The 20,945-nt window shown below is 45.0% G+C and overlaps 1 protein-coding gene across 1 annotated transcript in view; it reads left to right on the top strand.

Moving 5' to 3' along the window:
• Nucleotides 1–370: 370 nt before the first annotated feature.
• LOC104513819 (forkhead box protein P1-like) overlaps nt 371–20,945 on the top strand; it is a gene marked incomplete at both ends in the record, with an annotated part of 22,535 nt that continues 1,960 nt past the window's right edge. Inside the window, 2 exons of the mRNA XM_010157288.1 lie at nt 371–530; nt 6,710–6,914. Coding sequence (XP_010155590.1) covers nt 371–530; nt 6,710–6,914 — 365 coding nt within the window. The remainder of the gene's footprint in view (nt 531–6,709; nt 6,915–20,945) is intronic.

The raw sequence follows: 20,945 nt of genomic DNA, 5'->3' as shown, positions 1-20,945 counted from the left end.
TGTAGCAGCTGCCAGCAGCGTTCGCTTTACCCACCTCTGAAATGCAGCTGCTTCTTGGGGTAAAACACGACCACGAGGACCAAGAAACACTGTGTACATTTTTGATTGGGGTTGCAGGAGGGATTTAGGTAGGATGGAAGTAACTCCCACCCTGGAGGTGGGAATCAACCGCAGCCCTGCAGTTGGCTCTAGCACCTAAGCGTGCCTTGGGGGTCTTTGATACGGGGTGGTGGGTTCGCGAGCTTGCCTTGATACCGGGTGACTGCGGTCAGAAGTTGAAGTGTGCTGAGCCCAGGAGCCCTGTAAATCCTCCGTTAATGCTTTGCTCTGTATTGACCAATGTGCATTTCTATTTATTTTTCTTTTCCAGCCCCAGCAACAGCAGGTGGCTACGCAGCAGTTGGCCTTTCAGCAGCAACTCTTACAGATGCAGCAGTTGCAACAGCAGCACCTCCTGTCTTTGCAGCGTCAGGGGCTGCTAACGATCCAGCCTGGCCAGCCTACTCTGCCTTTGCAACCCCTTGCACAAGGTAGGTGAGGGGTTTGGGAGCCGCCGGCTGTCTGGCAAAGTGATAGCAGGCATGCACACGCGCACAACGGTGTCACTCGGCGAGAGAGGGAGAGAGATCTCATAGGCTCGTAAAATAATAAGCACAGAAAAATCCTGACAGGCAGGGTAGGCATTATAAAGATATTTTATGAGAAGGGCAACGCTGAAATTCTGGACTGCTCCGGCTGGCAGGAGGCAGGCGGTTTGGAGTTCGGATTCAATTTGCACAGCTATAGCCGGTCTGGCGGGCTCGAAGCTGCTGGTTGTACTAATCTGGACGTGAAATCCTTCACAGGAGGCATCTTAATCGATTCTTGGTGCTGGGTTCATGGCTAAGGATAGCGTGAGAGCAGCTTTTCCTTTTTTAGTGTGTCATTTGGGCCCTTTCTGGTTGCAGCCCGGCGAGGAGCTGGGCGCGGAGGAGCTCTGATCCACACGCTGCTGAACTGTAGAAATTGGATTGCCCTTTGTGGCAGCGGAGAGGGAGAGGTGGCAGTGTCTCCTCTCCACGCCTGTTTACACGGCCTTCAGTTCGCTGCCTGTGTGCATCAGGCTTCGTTCCTGCTTCCACACTGAGGCAAATTGGGATTAACTCCCTTTAATTTTAATGGTGTTATTGACAATTAGATTCTCCTACATCTTTATTCAGTCCTGCACTCTGCAAGGACTTACAGCTTTGCTGAAATCCCTACTTTTTTTAAAAAAAGATGCTAATACATTGTAGGCAAGAACTACTTACATCACAATACTTCTGACAGTGATTACAACCTGGGGTTTTTGTTCTCTCTTTTCGTCTTTGGCTTGAATATTTATTTTTTTTTAACTGGGTTTGTCTGTAAGCCTTGGGACATTTTACCAGACTTGCCTGAGCTCTGGCTGCAGTGACTAAGGCAGACTGTTTGAAGTTGGCAGGGCTCAGGGAAGACCAGGTCTTTCAACCATGGTGCTGGTATTTCTGAATAATTATGCCTTTTCCTTCCCTTGCCCCGTAATGTATTTAAACATCGCCCTCAACAACTCGAGTCAGCTCAGGTTGAATGATTTGGGCTCTTCAAAGCAGCCTTAGGGCTGCTACTAGTTGCTAAACCATACACTGAGTTTACGTTCAGCTCTGTTCAGCTAATCTGGGGGATGGGACAAAATTGCTTCAGTTCTTCACCCTCCTTTTTTGTGTGTAGCTGTGAAAGGAGTGTGAGGTGACTGGTGAATATGAACTTACATGGATAAAGGGAGACAAATCTGGGTGGTGGAGGCTGCTTTGCCGTGTAGCTAACCTGGTTTATTTAGACTTATTTTTGCCTAGACCCAAAAGGTATTTGAGCACTTAACTCCTGTCTTGAGAGCCTCAGCTTTTGGGGACCTGACAAGACTCAGTTTAGCTTTCCGGCACCCCAGAGCGGGACACCTGATCTGGACCGGCCCTGTGCATGAGTCGGACGTGTGAAGGGGGTGCCTGGTTGGGAGCTGCAGGATCAGGCCTGGGGCGGTTAGGTGGTCGGGCACCGTCGATGCGTGGCGTGATGGGAGAAGGCATGAAACGAGTCCAGGAAAAAGGGCATGTAGATGAAATGCCATTTATACTCGCAGACTGTTGTAACGTGCATTAATTACACTTCAGATTTATTGTTGGAAGCATCCCAGGCTATTCCCACACACCCACCGGACTCAAGCTTCAACCTTTCTAATTTTTCCCACAGCTCCTATAGCATTAAGTTTGCTCGGTGAGGTTCATTGTATAGTCCATCAGTTAAGCTGTCCAGAGGAGGGCAATTGGGCAGTGACAAGACACGCTCATGTGTAATGCGAAAGAAATGAATGTGGTGATGCATGAAGTGTAATCTGTGCGGTAACACGTCGGAGACACCAGTAGGTAATTCAGCAGTCGTGGCATTGATGGATATGGTTAGCAGGGTAGTGTAACTATTAGTCCTTGCCGAGAAGCGTATTTAAAACCTAAGGGGTGCCGACTCGCATGCCGGAGACGACATAAACATCGGCAGAAAGGGCTGGTTCTTGCAGGGAAATGAGCTGCGAGCGCTGGGGGCGGCTGGAGCCGGGGGCTGGGCGGCGGGAGGAAGGAGCAACTTGAGAATTGGGGCAGGTTGCAATACAGCACGGTATTTTATTTTTTTTTTATCAGCCAGACGATGGCTTAAAACTGATGTCATTATGAGGTTTAAATCAACTTTCTGCTTGCTTGAACATGGTCACCTGGGTATGGAGGTACAAGGACACAAAGAGGTTGAGCAACTCTGTTTGTCTTTGAGGCCGGTGATACCTGGGGTTGGGAAATTGAGTTCCGTGAGCAGTAATCTATCAACTGTCCCCACAACATACATTTTTTAAACCTGCGCCTACATTTTCTTTCATAATGAAGGGGACTAGTTGTCCTGAAAAATGCAATGAAGTGCCAGGGCTATAGTTTAAAATAATTGGTAATGGACACTTCTTACTTCAGAAAAAAATGGCATGTATCGTGCCCTTTTGTTTTCCGAACAGTTTGCAAAACTGAGACGAATACTGTAAATGTGCCTATAAAAAATAAAATCGTCCTTCTAGTAGATGTAGCTATGAATTTGGTTAAAAGCATTTTGCTTTTATTCTTAACTATCTGTAATAGTAATAAATGTTTCTGAGGAGAGACTGCTACTTTGTAAATGATATTTTTGTTATGTTTTTAGAATTAATACGTTGTCTAAAGCTATATTTTAGTTTCATTTTAGTTTTCAGTGCTCGCCTATTGTCTTACACAAAATAGCACATCCTTGAATGTTATATTTGTGCAATCGTTGCTGCTTGCTATTTAGACACAGCTATAATCTAGGTTTTACATCTCTGCATAGTAGCAATTTAAAAATAAACCACATTTCAGCAGCGTTCCGAGCTGCGAGAGCTAGATAGTTAGTGTCTGCAAAATCAAACTGCAGATCACACTCCAGCGAGTGCAAATAATAGGACTGAGACTGGTAGGTTCCTGATTGCTCCCGTAGATTTGGCCGTTGCGGGTCAGAATCCCGTTCCCGGTACGTACGAAGTTACGGCACCGGCAGTAGCGATCTCGGGTAATTGCAGCGCAGTTCTGGGAATCTGACTTAAAATTTAGCTCTCGCTGTTAAAATGAAACTGCTAAATGGTAAATTACATAATTTATTGCAAGTGTTCATGGATCTATTTGACTTGCTTTTACCATTTGTTCTATTATTTTATTTAACCATTTTGCTGGATGAGTAATGAGCATACCTTTCGGCTGCCCAGTTTGACAGGCTAGTTAGGAATTCTCTTCAGAATTATTCTAAAAGAACTATATTTGGGGAAGGAGGAGGAAGGGTTTTTTTTGTAATTTTATTTTATTAATCAAATGATGTCAATGACGTGGCCATTTCTAAGTGATGGGTTGTGTGCAGAGGTTCATGACATCACAGTTAACTCTTTAATATCATCCAGCCTGAAATCCTCCTTATTATCTCCAGTATTTTCCCCCACGCCCCCCCAACTGGGTGTTTATCTATAATTTTTCTTTCAATATGCGGTATAGTGTTAGTGCTAACAGGAGTTACACTGGTGTGGGAAGTTGGACCAAACCCCTTGGTTTTTAGAGGATCTACAGCCATTTATAAATATCGTGTGTGTGTGTATATTTTAACGACTAACGCTTGCAGGGTTTTCCTTGGGATGAAGCATTAGTAGGTCGAGAAGTGACCAGGAGGAAAGGGGAAGGGGAGTGGAGACAGGGGGACAGGGAGAGAAGGAGGCAGTGCTAGCCCGTCTCTAATTACAAACCTGCAGAAATCCAGATGAGGGGGTGGTGGCACAAAAAGAAAAGGGAAAAAAAAAGCCAGTTATTCTTTCACTATTTGCTTATTCTGGAAAATAAAAATAGGTGTCGACTCATGCGGTCTCGTATCAATATGTTATCATCAACAGACAAGTCTATTCACTATTGTTCCAATTGAGTAAACAGTGGTGTAGGGGTCAGCCCTGCTCGCAGGTAATTGTTAGTGCGCAGACAGTCCTGTCAAGCGTGTTAGCTAAAAATACATCCCACGCTGTCACTTCGCAAGGTGTTTGAAAATAATAGCCCCCGTACAGGAAAACAGGACACAGGCTTGTGTACTGACCTTTTTCTTTGTTTAATTTGCTCAGAGGTTTAATTTCAGGGGACAAGTAATAATTGAATATGTCTAATAACTAAATGCTCATTTGGGACAAAATCCATCAAAATATAATTGGCATTTGGGGCTGATGAAAGGAAAATGACATGGCTGTGGAGAAACGGATGTGTCCTAAGAATATCTGATCACTTAATGTATAAATTGAAGCCTCTTTCATAATATATATTAATTGCAGATACTTAAGGATTTTAGCATTTTTTTGTAGAGAACTGTTACCGGAGACCAACTGTTTTTGTTAATGCTAGTCTGGGAAAGGCGGGGAAGGTTATTGGTCTGTCGTGCAATAATTTACTCCTCTTTGATATGCAAACGATCCACGGTGAATATAAAAAAATCCTATCAGACTCATTTCACAGTTCTTAACCACTTAGATTCTCTGGAGTCTATCGCCTCATTAGACCAGTGCTCTCCAAAGCTAGCATAATTAAAATCTTTAACAGTTTAGCAAAGTAAAGATGTTTGGCTGATCACGTTGAGATGATTATCTATCCATTGTATTCTAAATGACAAAAATAAATTAAATTTAGACCTTGGCATTTTTTATTATGTGTTTCAAATGAATATAATGCATACTGCCTTTTTTTTATTATTATTATTTCAGTACCTTGGGTTGGGTGAGATACATGCCTGTGTGAGCTGCTGCTGTACACTCAGAAAATGGCAGGTTTCCTTAGGATAGCTCCAGTGCTACAATACGCTGAAACAATGAACAGTCATCCAGATGATGATCTGGAAGTGCAGCGATGAGAAACCTCTTTAAAAACGCACAGACGCTGCCTTTTATTATGTTTTTTTCCCCTGAATATTTAAGTGATGCATCTCTAGTGCTGATTTGTTCCCATGGCCTCCTCCGAAAGAGCACTGGAACAGTCTTCAGCGAGAGAAACTTGACTTGTTTGATCATGTCGCAAGCGTAAGCTTTACCCAAAAGCAGGATCTCGGCGTGAGCCCATGTCACGCCGACGTGCGCAGCTCCCCTTCCCGCCTCCGCTTCGCCCCACCGGAGTTTTCTCTTGCCTTCTTCATTGCATGCTGTGTCCTGAGCCTGCTGTCCTCTTGGCACAATTAAAAAAAGGGTTTATTTTTTATTATTATTATTATTTCTCAAAGCTTATTTTATGTTTTCACTTTACTTTTGAATGGCTCATTAGCATCCATCTAAGAAATGACAGTAATAATAGTGTTACTTGTATAGAAAGTTACACAGTTTTTCAGTAGACACATCCATCAATTAAGTGAGCAGTTCAAGAAACCAAAATTAATGAGAAAGATAGGTGTGTTAATGAAATAATCATAGTATAATCAATTTGACTGTTAAAATTTGAAAAGCATTTCAGGAAGACAATATGAATTCATAATTTATGTCTAAAAGTGATTAATAAAAACTGTATTTAATAACAAAGCTATTTGTCATCATTTAAAACTTAAGCACAAAATTAGTCATATTGTGGTTCATGTTGTCATAATAATAAAGTTGAGTGTTTTTTTTCCTGAGACCTTCCTTTCTTTTAAAAACAGGTTAGAAAGTATTCATTCTCCTAAAAAAAAAAAAAAAAATCGAATTTAAATTTCTCCAGCCGACTGCAGAGTAGCCCTTGGCCACCTTTGCTGTCTGCCTTGCTGTGAGCTTGGGGCCATTTCTGCCTGAGTCGGGATTGTGGAAATGGGCCCTCTGGGCTAAAAATTATAAAAAATACTACTGCTACTAACTAACATGGTGTTTGGGGGCGGGTGTCCTTTTGTGTGGATCCCCCTGCCTCACACCTCGGATTTGCCTTCCATAGGTATTGCTGGGCTCCCACCAGAAAATTTAGCAGCGACGTGCAACGTTCAGTATTAGCCTTTAGTTATTAAAAAAAAATACATGCGCAAACACACACACACATCTAACACTAGGCTTTGTTTACTGACTCTTTGATTTAATTACTGTTTGAAGACGGCCGAATTAGCTGTTAATTGATTTAATTATCCAATTTGTTTGTTTCAGGCATGATTCCAACAGAACTGCAGCAGCTCTGGAAGGAAGTGACAAGCTCGCACACAGCGGAGGAGGCGGCCAGCAACAACCACAGCAGCCTGGACCTGTCCACCACCTGCGTCTCCTCCTCCGCGCCGTCGAAGACCTCCTTAATCATCAACCCGCACGCCTCAACGAACGGACAGCTCTCGGTCCACACTCCTAAACGGGAGAGGTAGGTGCCGGTGGGCTTTCCACCCGTCAGCGTCTCCGAACGGCGTGCCGAAAGGATGGCAGGGTTGTTGGGAGCGGTGGCCAACCGCCTTGGCCTCGGTTTTGTCCTCCACGTCCTGCTCTGCCTGATTTTGGCGTGGCTGAATGGAGCCTCCACTGGGCAGAATACGCTCCTTTTGTTTAGATCTTTATGGCTTGTTAATTGGATCAATGTGGGCACAATTAGCTAATTAGAAGTGCATTGGATAAGCGTACTGGGGGAAGTGTGAAGCAGTGGTTTTTTGAGTTTTGCTTCACGGGGGATGTTCCTCTTGATGTGCTTTGGCTTTGCAGACTGGAGGCGAGGCGGAAAAAAAAAGTGTTGGTCAGTACAGGCTGTTCTACTGCCCGTTGTCCTGCCAGATTGCAGCACCCCTTCTCACCTAACACATCTGCCTTCTTTCCTCTGTATTTACCCCCTTTCACAAGACAGAATAGGCTTGAGTTCACCAGGTTTCTCTAAAACAAAGTGGGCATTTTTTTTAACCGCTGATAAAATTAGCTAACTGGTGTTGTTTGGCTTTTAAATGTGTGAGTTAATTTATACTTGCTAGGCTTGCCTTGTCAAAAGAAATGGCTTAAATCAGGGGTTGTCTGTTGACATGCTTCTCGGCGCGGCTCTGCTTTATTCCAAAGGATGCTTTATTGCAGGTTTGTTTCTTTACACCCCCAGATTTCACTGAGGCGTGTCTAACAACATAACTTTTGCTTACGGTGAGATAGACGGTCCCAGGAGCTCGGGGTGCCAGTGCCTGCTGCAGCCTCGGCAGCGCTGCTGGCGGAGGAGGAGGAGGGTCTCCGGGAGCGCGCGTGCTGCGTGGGCACACCGGGGAGGGCAGCGCTTCTTTGCATTCAGGAGAGTCCCCTTGCCCATCTAGAAATGTTACAGCAGACGCTAGTGGAAGCTGGATTTTATGGAAACTGATGGCTTTGTCTTTCCATCCTCCTTTCATTCATTAGAAAGAGGATAATGGAATTTTTAAGCCATAGAGTTTATATTTCTGGGGGTCTGAAAGTAGATTGATAGGAAAGCTATATAAATACCTCTTATGTCTTTCTAATATTAAGAAAATAGTGCTGTTGGGAATAGATTTTAAAGGAGAGCACACCCACTGTTGGAAGAGCTGCTGTGTGTAAGGCATCGTTTCATGTCCGTTGCAAAGACGTGTGGGGGAACCTCAGCGTACGCATTTATAATGCATGTAAGTGTCAAGGACATGGTTTTCATGAAGACTTACATGGGACACTAAAAAACAATTTGCTGTTTATTAAACAATTAAATTCCCTCTTTGCTGCATATAGAGCTGAACAAGATGGGTTTATGACTTTTCAATAAATTTTTTATCCATGTTTTTCTTACCGAGTATATAAAACAAAAAACCCATGCGGTGAAATGGATCCTCTTTCACTGAACAGAGGCACGTGCTGTCTGCTAATGGCAATCCAGCCGAGGAAACAGTATGCCATTGCTGTTGAGTTTGAAACGCAGTGGAAATGCAGGAATCTTTCTGAAGTAAGAATTGTCTCTGTGGGTACTGTCAAGCAGAACTGGAAATCCATGTGTCTGAGTCCTGTAATTGTGACCTGGAGGCAATTGGGTATCTACAAACAAGGTGATACGTATGTTTTTATTAGTAAAGTTCCAAGTAAATTAATTAGGAAGGCATAAACATGCCATGGTATTGTTCGTGCTTGTCTTAGTTTAGAAGACTTAAACTCCTCAGTAGTTGAATTGATAGCTGTATTGTTAAGGCTTGCCACAATACTTTCCTTACATATGTATTGAGTTCTCTCCAATATCAAAATACAAACCCAGGTATTTTTAGGAATACAAATAAGAGAGCTGCAGACTTCGCTTTGTCTTGGCCTCTGTTTGGTACACTGAAGGTTTATGCCATCCATTTGCTGCAGTGATTGAATTACATCTTTATCCATAAGTAGAGCAGGAGACTACACACAGAAGAAAGCCTACTGATGCACTTAAGGGTTTTGTTGCAGTCTCATCAGGCACCGTGGTGCCTGCCTGGATTTCATATGACGCGCAGACTCCTCTCGCTGAGATGTGTTGCACCCGTCTCCTTTCTGAAAGGGTATTTATCTGCCAGCAGGGTGTTTGGCGAGGTGAGGGAAGGATTAGCATTGCTCCACTGTCAGGTGTATAGTTGAAAGCTCACAGAAGGTGAAATTTTAGCACACCTGCAGAAGAGAGAGCACAGGCATCAGTAGGGTTTTGGTGATTTTCTGACTGCAAAGGTTAAGACCAGGGGAATTCCACGGGTCTGGTGGGAGCACGAGTTTGCTAGACTAGAGTGAAATCCATGTTGTGCCCAGCTGGTTCAGTGCAACAACCGAGCTTGCAAATACAGGGGGACTTGGGGAGGTGGTCCCTGGCCCAAGCTGTGGTCACATGTGGCTGTGGGAAGGGCCCACAAGGGAAATATCAGCCCTCCTGCTGCCTGACACAAGTCTGCAGCTGGGGCTGGCCAGGGCAGGTTTTTAGGTTGTGGCTTCTCCCCTCTCATTCCTGCACCTTCTGTGCAACTGGCTTTGGGCTGATACAACCAAGAGCTATTTATTTAGATTTAAACAATAAAAAGCACATAGTAAAAGCTGTAAGTGTCCTAACAGTTAAGCTCAGCCACATCGTAACGACTGCCCAGCAGCAATAAATAATCATATACAGGTAACATTAACTTTCAGGGTGTGCCGTAAAGCTGTTTTCCGCCCCCCTCCCCCTTGGGCTTTTGAGAAGGAGTGGGCTGCAGAAGGCAGGTTGGTTACGTGGGAGTTACTATCATCACTGGCATCTCTGGCACTTGTCACCGGGATAGTTCAGGCTGTGTTTTACGGAGTTCCTGATCCCACAGGTCAGGTGGCGAGGCTGCTCGAGACCTGTGAGACAGGAGGCACTCAGCTGACCGCAGCAGCAGCACCTGTGTAAAAGTCATCGGGCGAGCAGCTGAACGTCTTGGGTAAAAACACATTCTGGTTATAAACAAGGATTTAAAATAGCAGGAGAAATAGTCATTGGCTGCTCAGCATGCCCACGGCTCGCTGTGCCTCCGGCCCAGCCCTCGCAATTGTGCACAGGGAAGACTTAGTCCTGCGGGGACACAGCTCTGGTGTCACCGGTGACGCTGGCCACGCTGCGGCTGCTGGGGCAGCCACGCTAGGACCCGAGCGACAGCAAAAGTGGCACTTCATGGCGAAAAAGCAAATGGGAGGTGGCCAGGGTCACCCCAGGATGTTTGAAAAGTAAAGATAGGTTCAAAAGCAGGAGGCATCCTCTGCTCCTGGGTGCGGGCCGAGGAGCATCGTGGTGCTGCTCTCGGTTTCTGCGTGCTCTGTGTGTACCGTTTCCGCAGGAATGAAACAATTCCAGCTATAAATAATGGGTTAATGCTTTCATTCATTTGGGCTTTAAACGTATATTACATCTATGCTTTTGTCCCACATTTTGCCCGGTTTCTGTAAGTAGCAGCAGCAGCAGCTCTGGGGTTTGGTGCACAGCAATCTGTTAAGGAGATAAATAATCTGCTTTGGCATGACACTCCTACTCTCCTCTTTAATTTGTCTTACACAAGGAAAATTATAATTAAATCATTCAGGGTAAACCCTTGAGTGTAGAGAAGGAAAAAACACACTTTGGTAAAGATTGCCAATAGAGACCAACTTCCCTGTTGTGCCGTGCAGAGACATTTATCAATATTCAGCACTATTAAAGAGAGAACATTTCGTGTGATTTGTGAGGCGGATGCCAAAGCTCAAATCAAGGCTTGTTAAGATCCTTTCCCCATGCAATCATGGGCATTCAGCATCATTAGAATTCAGCACTGACTGTGTGTTTCATGCTTTGATTTTACTCAGACAATTTAATAATGTTTATTGTGCTGATTATATATATAAATTCACTCAATGCAATAAACATACCTCAGTCATCAGTACCCTAAGGGAAATATTTAGTTATAGATACTTGTATTCACTCAGGATAAGCGAAAGTGAGACCATCAGCCAGCATGCAAACCTCTCATCATCTTATCAGCATTTGGGTTTCTTCAGTAACACGCATTTTCTCTACACAAGTAAATACATAAATAACGGGAGCCAGTTAAGTACATCTGCTGCGCTTAGAAACGTCAGGGACAGTACCCGCTTTTCGTCTTGATCCCCTGCATCTTATCCGGGGGAAGCTTGATTGTTTTCTTAAGAAAAATGGGAAAACAAGGCGGTTGGATGCCCGGTTGCTTTAGGTGACCGCAGACTTTATAACCTGATGAGCAGTGGGCGTCCCAAAACCTGTGTGCTTGGGAATATTCCCGATACGTATAGGTTTGGCAAAGCAGAACAGTGCAGAACTCATCAGTGCTTTGCAGTGAGCGGAGCTTGCCCCAGCTGTGCTGGTCCCATCCCCTGGCACCATTCTGTATTAACTGCAGCAGCGACAGGCGGTACGTAAACAGGGAGTTAATGACGGTCCCGACCTGTTAATTCAGGAAGTGCAGAAGCTAAGGTGAAGAAGATTGGGAGGTAGAGGCTGCATGTCCAAGAGACCTTTCTCCATCTGCCAGCAATCCCATGTTTGTCCCCTGTTGCCTTTATACCTTTTCCAACGATGCTTGAGTCTTGTCCTTCCACATGAGCAAGCAGCCCTCTCATAGGAGAAATAGGTGGGATAAACAAGGTGATTTTTAAATGCCTTTTCTGGCCAGCATCGCGGGCGGAAGGAGTCTGGAGAAGGCTCTGAAGGGAAGCGAGAGGAACGGCATGGCAGATCGTTGATCTGCTGGTTAGGCTTAATGCATTGTGTTTTACTGTTGTTATCTTCCGTGCCAGCTGATCCCCCATCAAAATCCCAAGGCCCTGAGATCGGGGCATTAGGATTCAGCACAATTAAGAATTACAGACTTCGGTCTATTATTAATGCTCGGGATGAAACAGTTCAGCCTGCAGTCCATACGCTCCCAGGGCCTGATTCTCTCTTGGCCTGTCTGTCCGCGTAGTCCCTGGCATTCGTTCTGCACTGGTGCCAGCATCAAATCTGCTCGTCCGTGTCGGCTCCTCACAGTTGCTCCCTGCAGTTGATTCTAGCTTGTTACACTTTACCATCAGCAGAGTTTCATTGGATTAGGTTACCTCAAATCCATTCCCCCTTGAGGAATTGGTGTTCCTGGGACCTTGTCTCCCAGAAGGGATTCAGCTCCTCAAACCCATCATGACCCTTATGTTGTTACCCACAGTCTGAGCAGCTCAGGTGCCTCCATGCAGCTTCCTGGCTGCGGAGCCAGGTTGGAGCCGTAGACTCGAGCGGAGCCTGGACACCCAGCTGCATATCCAGTAAACCATCCAGCGCTCTCCACGGCTGCTGTTGCTTCTCATGGCACCAAGTGCGGGTGTCGGTGACGCTGTGACAGCCGGAGCAGGACGCTGGCCGAGCTGCCTCCGTTTATTGTGTGCAGATACAGCCCAAAGCATTCCGATACCTGATCCCCTTGGCACTCGCTCCCCCGCCAAAGAAATCACCACCCGTTGCTGTACGCGCTCCTCGTCTGAATCGCTTCTCTGTGTAATCGGCTTTGAAAAAACACCAGCCGTGACTCAGACCTGGAGTTGCTAATCTTCAGCTTTAAGCCTTATCAGGCACTTTTTATCGTTGCCGCTTTTCGGGTTCGGGGCTGTAGCGTCCCGTGCGTTGCCCGCACCTGCCGTCCGCCACGGCGCTCGTGTTTTTGAGGCGCCCCTTGCGCAGTCACGGGTACGACACCGCGTGTTCCCCAGGCTGCCCGGGAGCTCTTCGGTCAAACGGTGCTTTCCAAAGAACTGTTTCACAAAGCCCTGGGAACGCGTTTGATTTGCTTTCCCCTACAAAAGGTGTGACGATAACCAGTCTGTGATTACGTGGTGTGGCCCTTTGCTGCACGAGGGTGCTGTGTGTGACACTTCGCCGGCCTCGGAAAGCCGCCCCGGCATCGGGGAGCTCCCGCGCGCCCACGCGTCCCTGCTTTCTGCTCCCGTGTAGTAACCGTCGGTTGTACAACTCCGAACACTAAGCTAATGTATCAAAAAGCACTTAAAATAGATTGGGTGAGCCTTGGCAGACGCCTAACAGAACTTTTCCAAATTTTAGCATATGTATTGTTTTATTCCTCCATCTGGCCAACAGATCATTGTTTGATATCTGAGTGCTTTGCATATCTCCTCCCTTTTCTTGCAACTGAGATACTTACACGTGCATTTAATACAGCTTAATGCTATTTTTACATGCCAGAGACATAGCTGATGGCTTTCCGTTAATTGTGTGCACTTTGCAGTTAAACTTTTGCTAAAACATTCCTGTCTAAATACTTAAAAGTCCAATGAAAATTTGTCCTCTTCTTTTATTGGAGGTGTTTATGTAGTAGTCTTTAAAAGGGACCTGGTTTTGGTTTACTGCACCGTGGATTCCTGTTTCTTTTTATTCCCTCCTGTGTGCATGTTGTCCTTCCTCGGTGTTTGCTCTGGAGAGCTGGCCGTCCTGAGGAGCTGAGCAGGGAGCTAATGGAGAGAGAGGTGGTGGTTTTTTTATCATACGGATCGCAGCCTGAGAGTGGAAAAGAAACACCCTTGAAAATGCCATAAAAGTGGAGGAGAAGTTGGGTGATTTTTGTGTGACTGTTTTCTCTGCTGCTCAGTAAAAATCGAGCAGTTAGTGTGACAGCTGTTATATCATGTTATATCGTACTGCTAAGATATTGAGTAGCATTTAAAGTAAAACTCCACCATTAAGCTGTATAAACTTTATCCGTTTCACTATGGTTTAATGGAAAAAAATGAGTTTCTCAATAAAATGACATCATTTTTCCCAGGTTGTAATGTTCACTTTACAACTGTTTTTCTTTAATTCAATTTATTTTACTTTTCTTTTTCTTGGCATCCTTTTTTTTTTTTTTTCCCCTTGCAGTTTGGAGAGGGGGAAATCTCTTCTCGTAGAGCAGCTAGCTGCTGCGCAAACCTCCTTTCCCTTCTCCCCCTATCCCTCGGCATCCTGTGCTAACCTGGAGCTCTGTTTTTGTCACTCAGACAGCGTTACGTTTTCAAAGCAGTGAGATGAGCGCTGAGATCTGGTAATGGGCATTTGTGGCTCTACCTGCTGCACGTTGAGGGGTGGGGGGGGAGCCCGAGGAAAATTTACATTGCGTTGCTTACTGCTGGAGCAGCGTTTGTGTGGTGCCACGGGGTGCTTTGCCATTCAGCCGGTGGTTTTAAGGTGGGAGGGCTGCGGTTTCTTCTGTGTGATCAGCAAAGACGTGTGTCTGTTATAAGGTGTATTCTTCTCATTAAAACGATGGTATAAGCCCAGGCAGGGAAACTGCTAATGTGTGTTGCAGCTTGTCATTTTGGGCTGTGTGAAGAAAGAAGATAACTATTCCTTTGGGAAACGATCCCAGGATCCGAGCAACAGATCCGCTAGCCAGCAAATTCTTTTTAACTGTAATTTTCCTTTTTGCTCGTACTCAAAAATAACATCATGATGGACCCTTAAATACCATTTCATACCCAGAGCACAATTTCCACAGCACAGGTGGTGCTAATATAGGACAGTCCCCTAGGCACTTGTCGCCAGGAGTTGTACAGCTTGTTCAGTGTCTGCATCCATATGGCAATCTGTCCCATTCATAGAAAGACATTGTAGCTGTGCCTGTGGGTGCTGTGGTCAATGTAGTGTAAAAAGTAGATATTTTTTTTTTTAACTCTCGGCAACCTATGTTCTGCTGTTTGTTTTATTGTAGAATCCAATTTATAACGTGGGGGAAGAAAAATCAGCTCAGCAAATTCCAGAACAATCTCGCTGGCTTCGGGATGCGTTTATTCTTGGAGCGCGTGGTTAATCAGCAGGTGCGCAGCCCTGCACCCAGCGCCGCTCTAACGAACAGTTTACAAGAAGGCTTGCTCGGAAGAAACATTTTCCTTGTTGTTTATACTGTGAATTAACTCGGAGGTTGCAAAGCTGTAAACCACGTTAGCTGGCCGTGTACATCACGCAAGTCTGTTGCTTAATACTTCTTCCCTTCTTTTTTTCTTTTTTTTTCCCCCTCTTTTCCTGCAACGCTCCGTGGGTTTTCTTGCGTGTGCTGTACCTGGGAAGGATGCTGAGCCCCTCGGTACCGCGTGCGGTGATGCTGCCCAGCCAGGAGCTGGTGGCTGCTCCTGAAAAGGGGGCAAATCACAGCCGAGGGGCTCTCTGAAAAACGAAGGGCTGAAGTGTTAGCATTGCACAGCGGTGCCGATCTAAACAAGTGAACGTGGTTGCTCTGGTATCTATCATTCCAGCGCCAAATGTTGTTCTGTTTTAGTGTGACTATTTGTTATGCCTTATAGTAAACACAAACAAATAGACTGCCTAGCACCTGCAGCAGCATATGATATTTACACTACCTGTGTGATTCAGCGCGCTTCCCTGGGGAAGTAGGCTTGCGTCCTCTCCGTTTTAGTGCTTTTTTAAATAGCATTCTTCGGAGGGAAAGCATGTGGCAGACAGAATTCAATGCTTCAACCGTATTTCTCCCTCGGAGTCATTATTTATCTTAATTATTTTTCATAAACATTTTCCCAAAGGGCACTTTTCCTGGCTGCCGCGGGGACGTGCGGTGGGTGAAGGCTCGCCCAGCGAGCTGCCAGGCTGTATGTGATGTGACAGTCGCCTTCTGCGGGGGTTTTGTTGTGCCTGTGGGACTGGGCTGGAAAATACTGACGTGAATAATCTGTGTTAATCATATTTGTTGACGTATCACCGGTTTACATAAGGGTGAAAGATTTGCCTCAACTCTAAATGTAACAGAATAGAATTTTGTTAAACAAGAGTAGATCTTGTTTCACAGTGTTTTCTTTTACTATAAATTTACATGTAACAACAGAATATAAATTACAGTAAAATCAGGTTGGCAAACAGGATCTTTTTACGAAGTATGTATGTACGTTTGTAATTTTACGCCTCCGTCTCGGTGAAGTCCAAGGTCTAATCCTGTGTTTTTAAACTTGTGCGTGTTCTTAAAAGCGTTGCTGAATCGGGGCCAAGGCCTTGCCATTGCCACCTCCCTCTGCCATACGAACTGGGTGTGGAAGAGGGATGGGACTGCTGTGCTGAAAGCCAGTTCAAAAAAAAAAAAAAAAAACCCAAAACAAAACACACCAAACCAAAACCAACCAACACATGAACAAAAAACCCACAAAAACCAACACCAAAACCCAAGAAAGTGGTAGGATCACATTTTTTTCCTAATTAAGCTAAGATACTGAATCAGTCCGTTTTCATCAGAATGAATTAGGAGGCTGTTCAGAGAGGAATAAAATGAGATTTAACAGGGATAAGTAGAAAGTAGCCCAGCTAGGAAATAAAAATTCCAAACCGCCGGTTTGACGTGACACGTCAGCTGCTCGGCATCGGTTGTGTGGGAAATGGCTGAGGCATAAGCAGGGTTGGGAAATTAAGGTGGGACACTCTGTGCCATGTCTTAGTTAAAAAGGCGAATACCGTCACGGGAGGCATAAACATGCGTGTTGCATCCGAGTCCTCCTTTTCCTGTTCTACTTTACGCAGAACCAGTTAAACCACATTAAGAGTGCGGTGTAAAATTGGCCACTCTCTTGCAGAAAGGATAAAGAGGAGCGGGAGCAAATATAGAGGAGAGCAGCTAGGATGATAAAGGAGTTGGAGGGAATAGGCTATGAAGACAGATTAAAGGGAATTAAAGATCTACACCCTGGAAAAATAGAGGCTCTAGGAGGATGTGATTATGGTATGTGAGTACATGAAGTGATGCTACAAAGAAGAAGAGGGAAAAAATTGTTCTCATTAGTTAGCAGTGCTGGAATTTAAAATCCAGCGTTTCAAATCGTGCGCGTCTGGGTATATTTGATGTACTTCTCACTACAGTACCTAGCACACGGTTGAAATAAAAAATAGGAGTTTTAAATAGTAGAGAAACTCGTTAATTCAGGTGCAGGGAATGAACTTCCACCTGAGATAAGTGATGGATTCAATAGTGGTTCTTTTTTGCAATGGTCCTTTCTTATAAATGGTCTAGAAATACCTTCCATCCTTCCAAGGAGAGGATGTAGGGCAGCGGCTGTCCGGGCCTGGTGGCAGTTCTGTTGGGGGTTGGAAGAGGGGGTGTCACTGGAAGAAGTATGTGCTGGGGGGCCATAATGCCGATTGATAATCCAAACCTTCAGTGCATAGATACCAGAAGATGATGCGTCTGACTATCCAGGTGGCTTATACTCTTTGCAGTGGGGATGGGGGTAGAAGAGAAAGGGAAGTTTAGGTGGATTTTGTCTTGCTGCAAATGCTCCAGCTCTTCCCTGGCAGAGGCATATAGAGAACAGTGCCACAGGAGGCACGAGGATGGGGAGCAGTGATTCGGGGTGCACTGCTGGCCTTGTGTTACAACAGCAGTGCTACGGCCCTGCTTACTACAGGAGTATGCAAGTTAGTGCAGGCTGATTAGAAGACAGGATTTCAGCCTGTAGGCTGCAGTTTTAACCTGATTTGTCTTAAATTGGTGTAGTCATTTAAAATGTAATATACCACTCCTGTTACTTCCAATAGGGCTTGATGTAAAACATGAGCTGCTTCTACTCCGCGGTCTGGACGTGGACTCAAGTAATGAGGAAGGGGAGAAACACAGCTTTAAAAAAAAAAAAGCCTCCAAAAATATGCAAGCCAGCTCTAGGAAGAGCTGTCACTGGCCACGCCCATCAAATGCCACCGCTCCCGAAGGCCCACAGCCCTCTGCTAAAGCGCTGTGCAGCGGTGGAGAGGCATTTACCTTGCTCAGATGATTCTCTGCTCAGATCAGGTACCTGCTTTCTGGGCAGTTAGGAGGCTTGGCTGGAAGCGTAAATACCTAGAAATCGTCTGTTTCATTATATGGCTTAGTAAGTTTCTTGATTTTTTTTTTTTTTAAATTATTGGAGTGTTTTTAAATTCACAGTTGAGAGGGGAAGGGGATGCTAAGCCACCTTAGTAAGAATTCAGAGGGTTTTGCACCAGTGCAGTTTCACTGCAAAACATGTCTTTATTTGATTGATTTTGTCATGAAGACAGGAACTTGCATTCGAGTCCATTTGGTACAAGGATTTAATCATCACTGCTTCTGGTTTGATTTTAAATCCGATACAGTGAGTGTTTCTGACTCAGAATTGTGACAGTTTCACCAACTTCATTCTGCTGGTGCCTTTTGATGAGCTGAAGAGCTCAGCGGGCAGTCACGAATACGGGAGACCTGTGTTGGTTCCCAGTTGTGTCTCTCCTCCTCCTGTACAGGACCAAAATCCTGGCATTTTGCCTCAATGGCTGTGCCATCCACATCAGACCAAGGGGAGATGTGGTGTGAGACTGAGCCTTGTGCTCCTGCCTGGACCAAACACTGACATGGGTTCCGTGGCAGCTGGCAAAGATGAGGTCACTTCCCGTTGCTCCTGAGAAATAAAATACAATTTTTTAAAGAAGGGCAATTCTGCAGTTTCTGTGGGTGCTCTGCTCACACCCCTTCCAAGAAGAAAGCAGGAGATGTAGTATTGATTTTTTCAGTGTGCAGGTGTCTCAGGCATGTTCTCTGCACCGTTAAGAACGTGAGCAGATGCTTCATAACTGTAATAGAAGAAAATCAAGGATGCTTCTCTGCATCACTGCCTTCCCCCGGTATTTTGGCAAAGGTCATTGGCCCAAGCAGATGTGGAAGAGAAAAGAGTAGACTATGAAGTGTGTCAAAATCGTGAATACTTAAAATAGGCTCTACTGTGTGGCAGAATTACTATTTCTGAGGCTGCTGCTTAGCTGGCTTTTATATCCCCCCGTGACTTTTTTGCCAGCGTACGAGCGTGGTACCCGTTGTTGGGCCTTTAGGAAATACGGGTCGAATTAAACCGTACAGCACGGGTAGCTTTCAGGCTAGTGCTTTGGTTACTACTTTCTCCAGTGCCAAGCATGTTCCTGTCTCTCTTTGGGATGTAATGTCTTCTTTACTCTCGTTGAGGCTTAGCTGTCTGTGGTTTCTCTGTGTCCCAGAGTGTGCTTCCTCAGAGATGCACTGCAGATGCATTGCAAAAATTAAATGGCTGGAGTGGTCCAGGTGAGTGGGGCTGTGCAAGTACCAGCTTTGACAGCTGTCCTCGTCAGAGTAGGTGGTGAATTTGCTTCCAGACCCTCAGGAGATCCTTGGAGTTATGAAGCAACGTAGGTTGAAGAAGGCGGAGGTAAAACCTCCTCTCTTCTATCCAGCAAGCATAGAGGAGCTGTGGAAGTGCCTGGCTCTTCTCCCCTCCCCTTCTTACTGGAAACCGGTCTGGAGGCAGCAGAAAATAAGTGGATACTTAGGCAGTTTTCAGCTTCCCGCGTGGATTTTGTTACTCTGTCGTATGTCACGAACAAGCTGACTTATTGCCAGGGAGTCATTTGCTGTACTTAGGTGTAATAACATTGCACTGTTACATTATTTGGAAATAATTCTATTGTGTTAAGTATTTTTTATGCAAATTCCTTACAAGGAGGAAAAAAAACCCACGTCATCTTGATTTTTTTACATCATTTATTCTTTTCCTTCTTTGAAAATTACGTCTTGTTATAAAATGACTTTCACTAACTAGCGTTGCATCACCAGTACCCGACCATGAATATGCATTCCTGGGAAGGAGAGGGTGACAGAAACAAACACCTACTCTAATGTGTCATTAGAAATCAAACAGACCTAAAACTTGCTTCTGCTTGCCAATGCTCACATCTTCTGTCTCCGGCAGCGAGACCAAGGATGCATCCACGTTACAGGAACTGTGCTTGCATGCAGACAAAATATCGTTGTACAATTTAAGATTATAGGTTTGCATTTTGCCCGCAAATCTGTTTGTTTATGTATTGGATTAAAATCTTCATTTTCCACCTCTATTTGCTCAAACAAAGTAAGTACTTAGATCAGTTAAACAGAGTTCTCCATTCATTTCCACCGGCTGCATCCTTTGTGTGTTACATCCGCTCCGGTATAAACCCTCTCTTTGTTTTGTTTTGAGGTGCTTCTTAAGGCTCTTCCAGGGAACAAGTGCCAATCTATAATATCTTCAAAAGTGGGATGGATAAAATAGCAGTAATCGGATACTGACACATAAAGGTCACCGAAAGGCACCGCTGAAACCCTCCCCGAGCGGGATGGGAGTCGCTGCCGTCAGAGAGGCGCGCTGCCTACGGAAGGGGCCTGCCTTTGTCTTTCTGTACTGAGGGGTTTTTTTTGCTTTTTGAAATAACTATTTTTGGTAAGTTGAAGTAGTTGCTCTGCTTTGTCAAATGGCAGTGGAGGCTATGTGTAGGTGTTAAGTATGTTACGCTTAGTATCGTGTTAGCAAAATGACCTTTTAAGTTCCCATTTACAGTCAACGCTGATTTTTCTGGTTATTGACAGCACTAGACTTTGACATCCCCAGCATTGTTTACGGCTTGATACTCTCGGTCACTCAAGTCATTTTCTTTGGACACAATACCAGGGTATCATGTCCGACATAGTTTGTCTTGTCTTGTGCAAGTTCCCTGGAAAGAGAAGAGATTTGCACTTGGATTTAAAAAATAAATACAAATCTCGGTAGGGCTCTTCCCGTTGACTTGGCCATGGCCTTTAGGCTCTCGCAGAGAAACTTTAAAAAACCCTGCTGGGGGTTTAAGCCATGTGACTCCTGTTGATATTATAATGAGATTTACAGTGCTTAAACCCCACAGGGGACTGACTCCTTCCTGGTGTCACACGGCGTTTCTGCAGTCATCCTGGTGTACGGGTACCGCGCGCTGGGTAAATGAAGATGATGACTGGTTGTTTTTTTTTTTGGTTCTGCCAATCCCACTGAAATAGTAACTCTTGTATGTAGCCTTTGTGGACTGTAATGGAGGGTTAACGTGAAAGTCAGCTTTCTCACCCTTCGCTGTGTTCGGGTGTGGAAGCAGATGATAAACCCCTTTATTTTCAGAGTTACTCTT

The sequence above is a fragment of the Eurypyga helias genome, unplaced genomic scaffold (assembly GCF_000690775.1).
Source record: "Eurypyga helias isolate BGI_N326 unplaced genomic scaffold, ASM69077v1 scaffold42778, whole genome shotgun sequence".
NCBI classification, from domain to species: Eukaryota; Metazoa; Chordata; class Aves; order Eurypygiformes; family Eurypygidae; genus Eurypyga; species Eurypyga helias.
The sequence above is the reverse complement of the archived record's forward strand: the minus strand, read 5'-3'. Positions and strand labels throughout refer to the sequence as shown.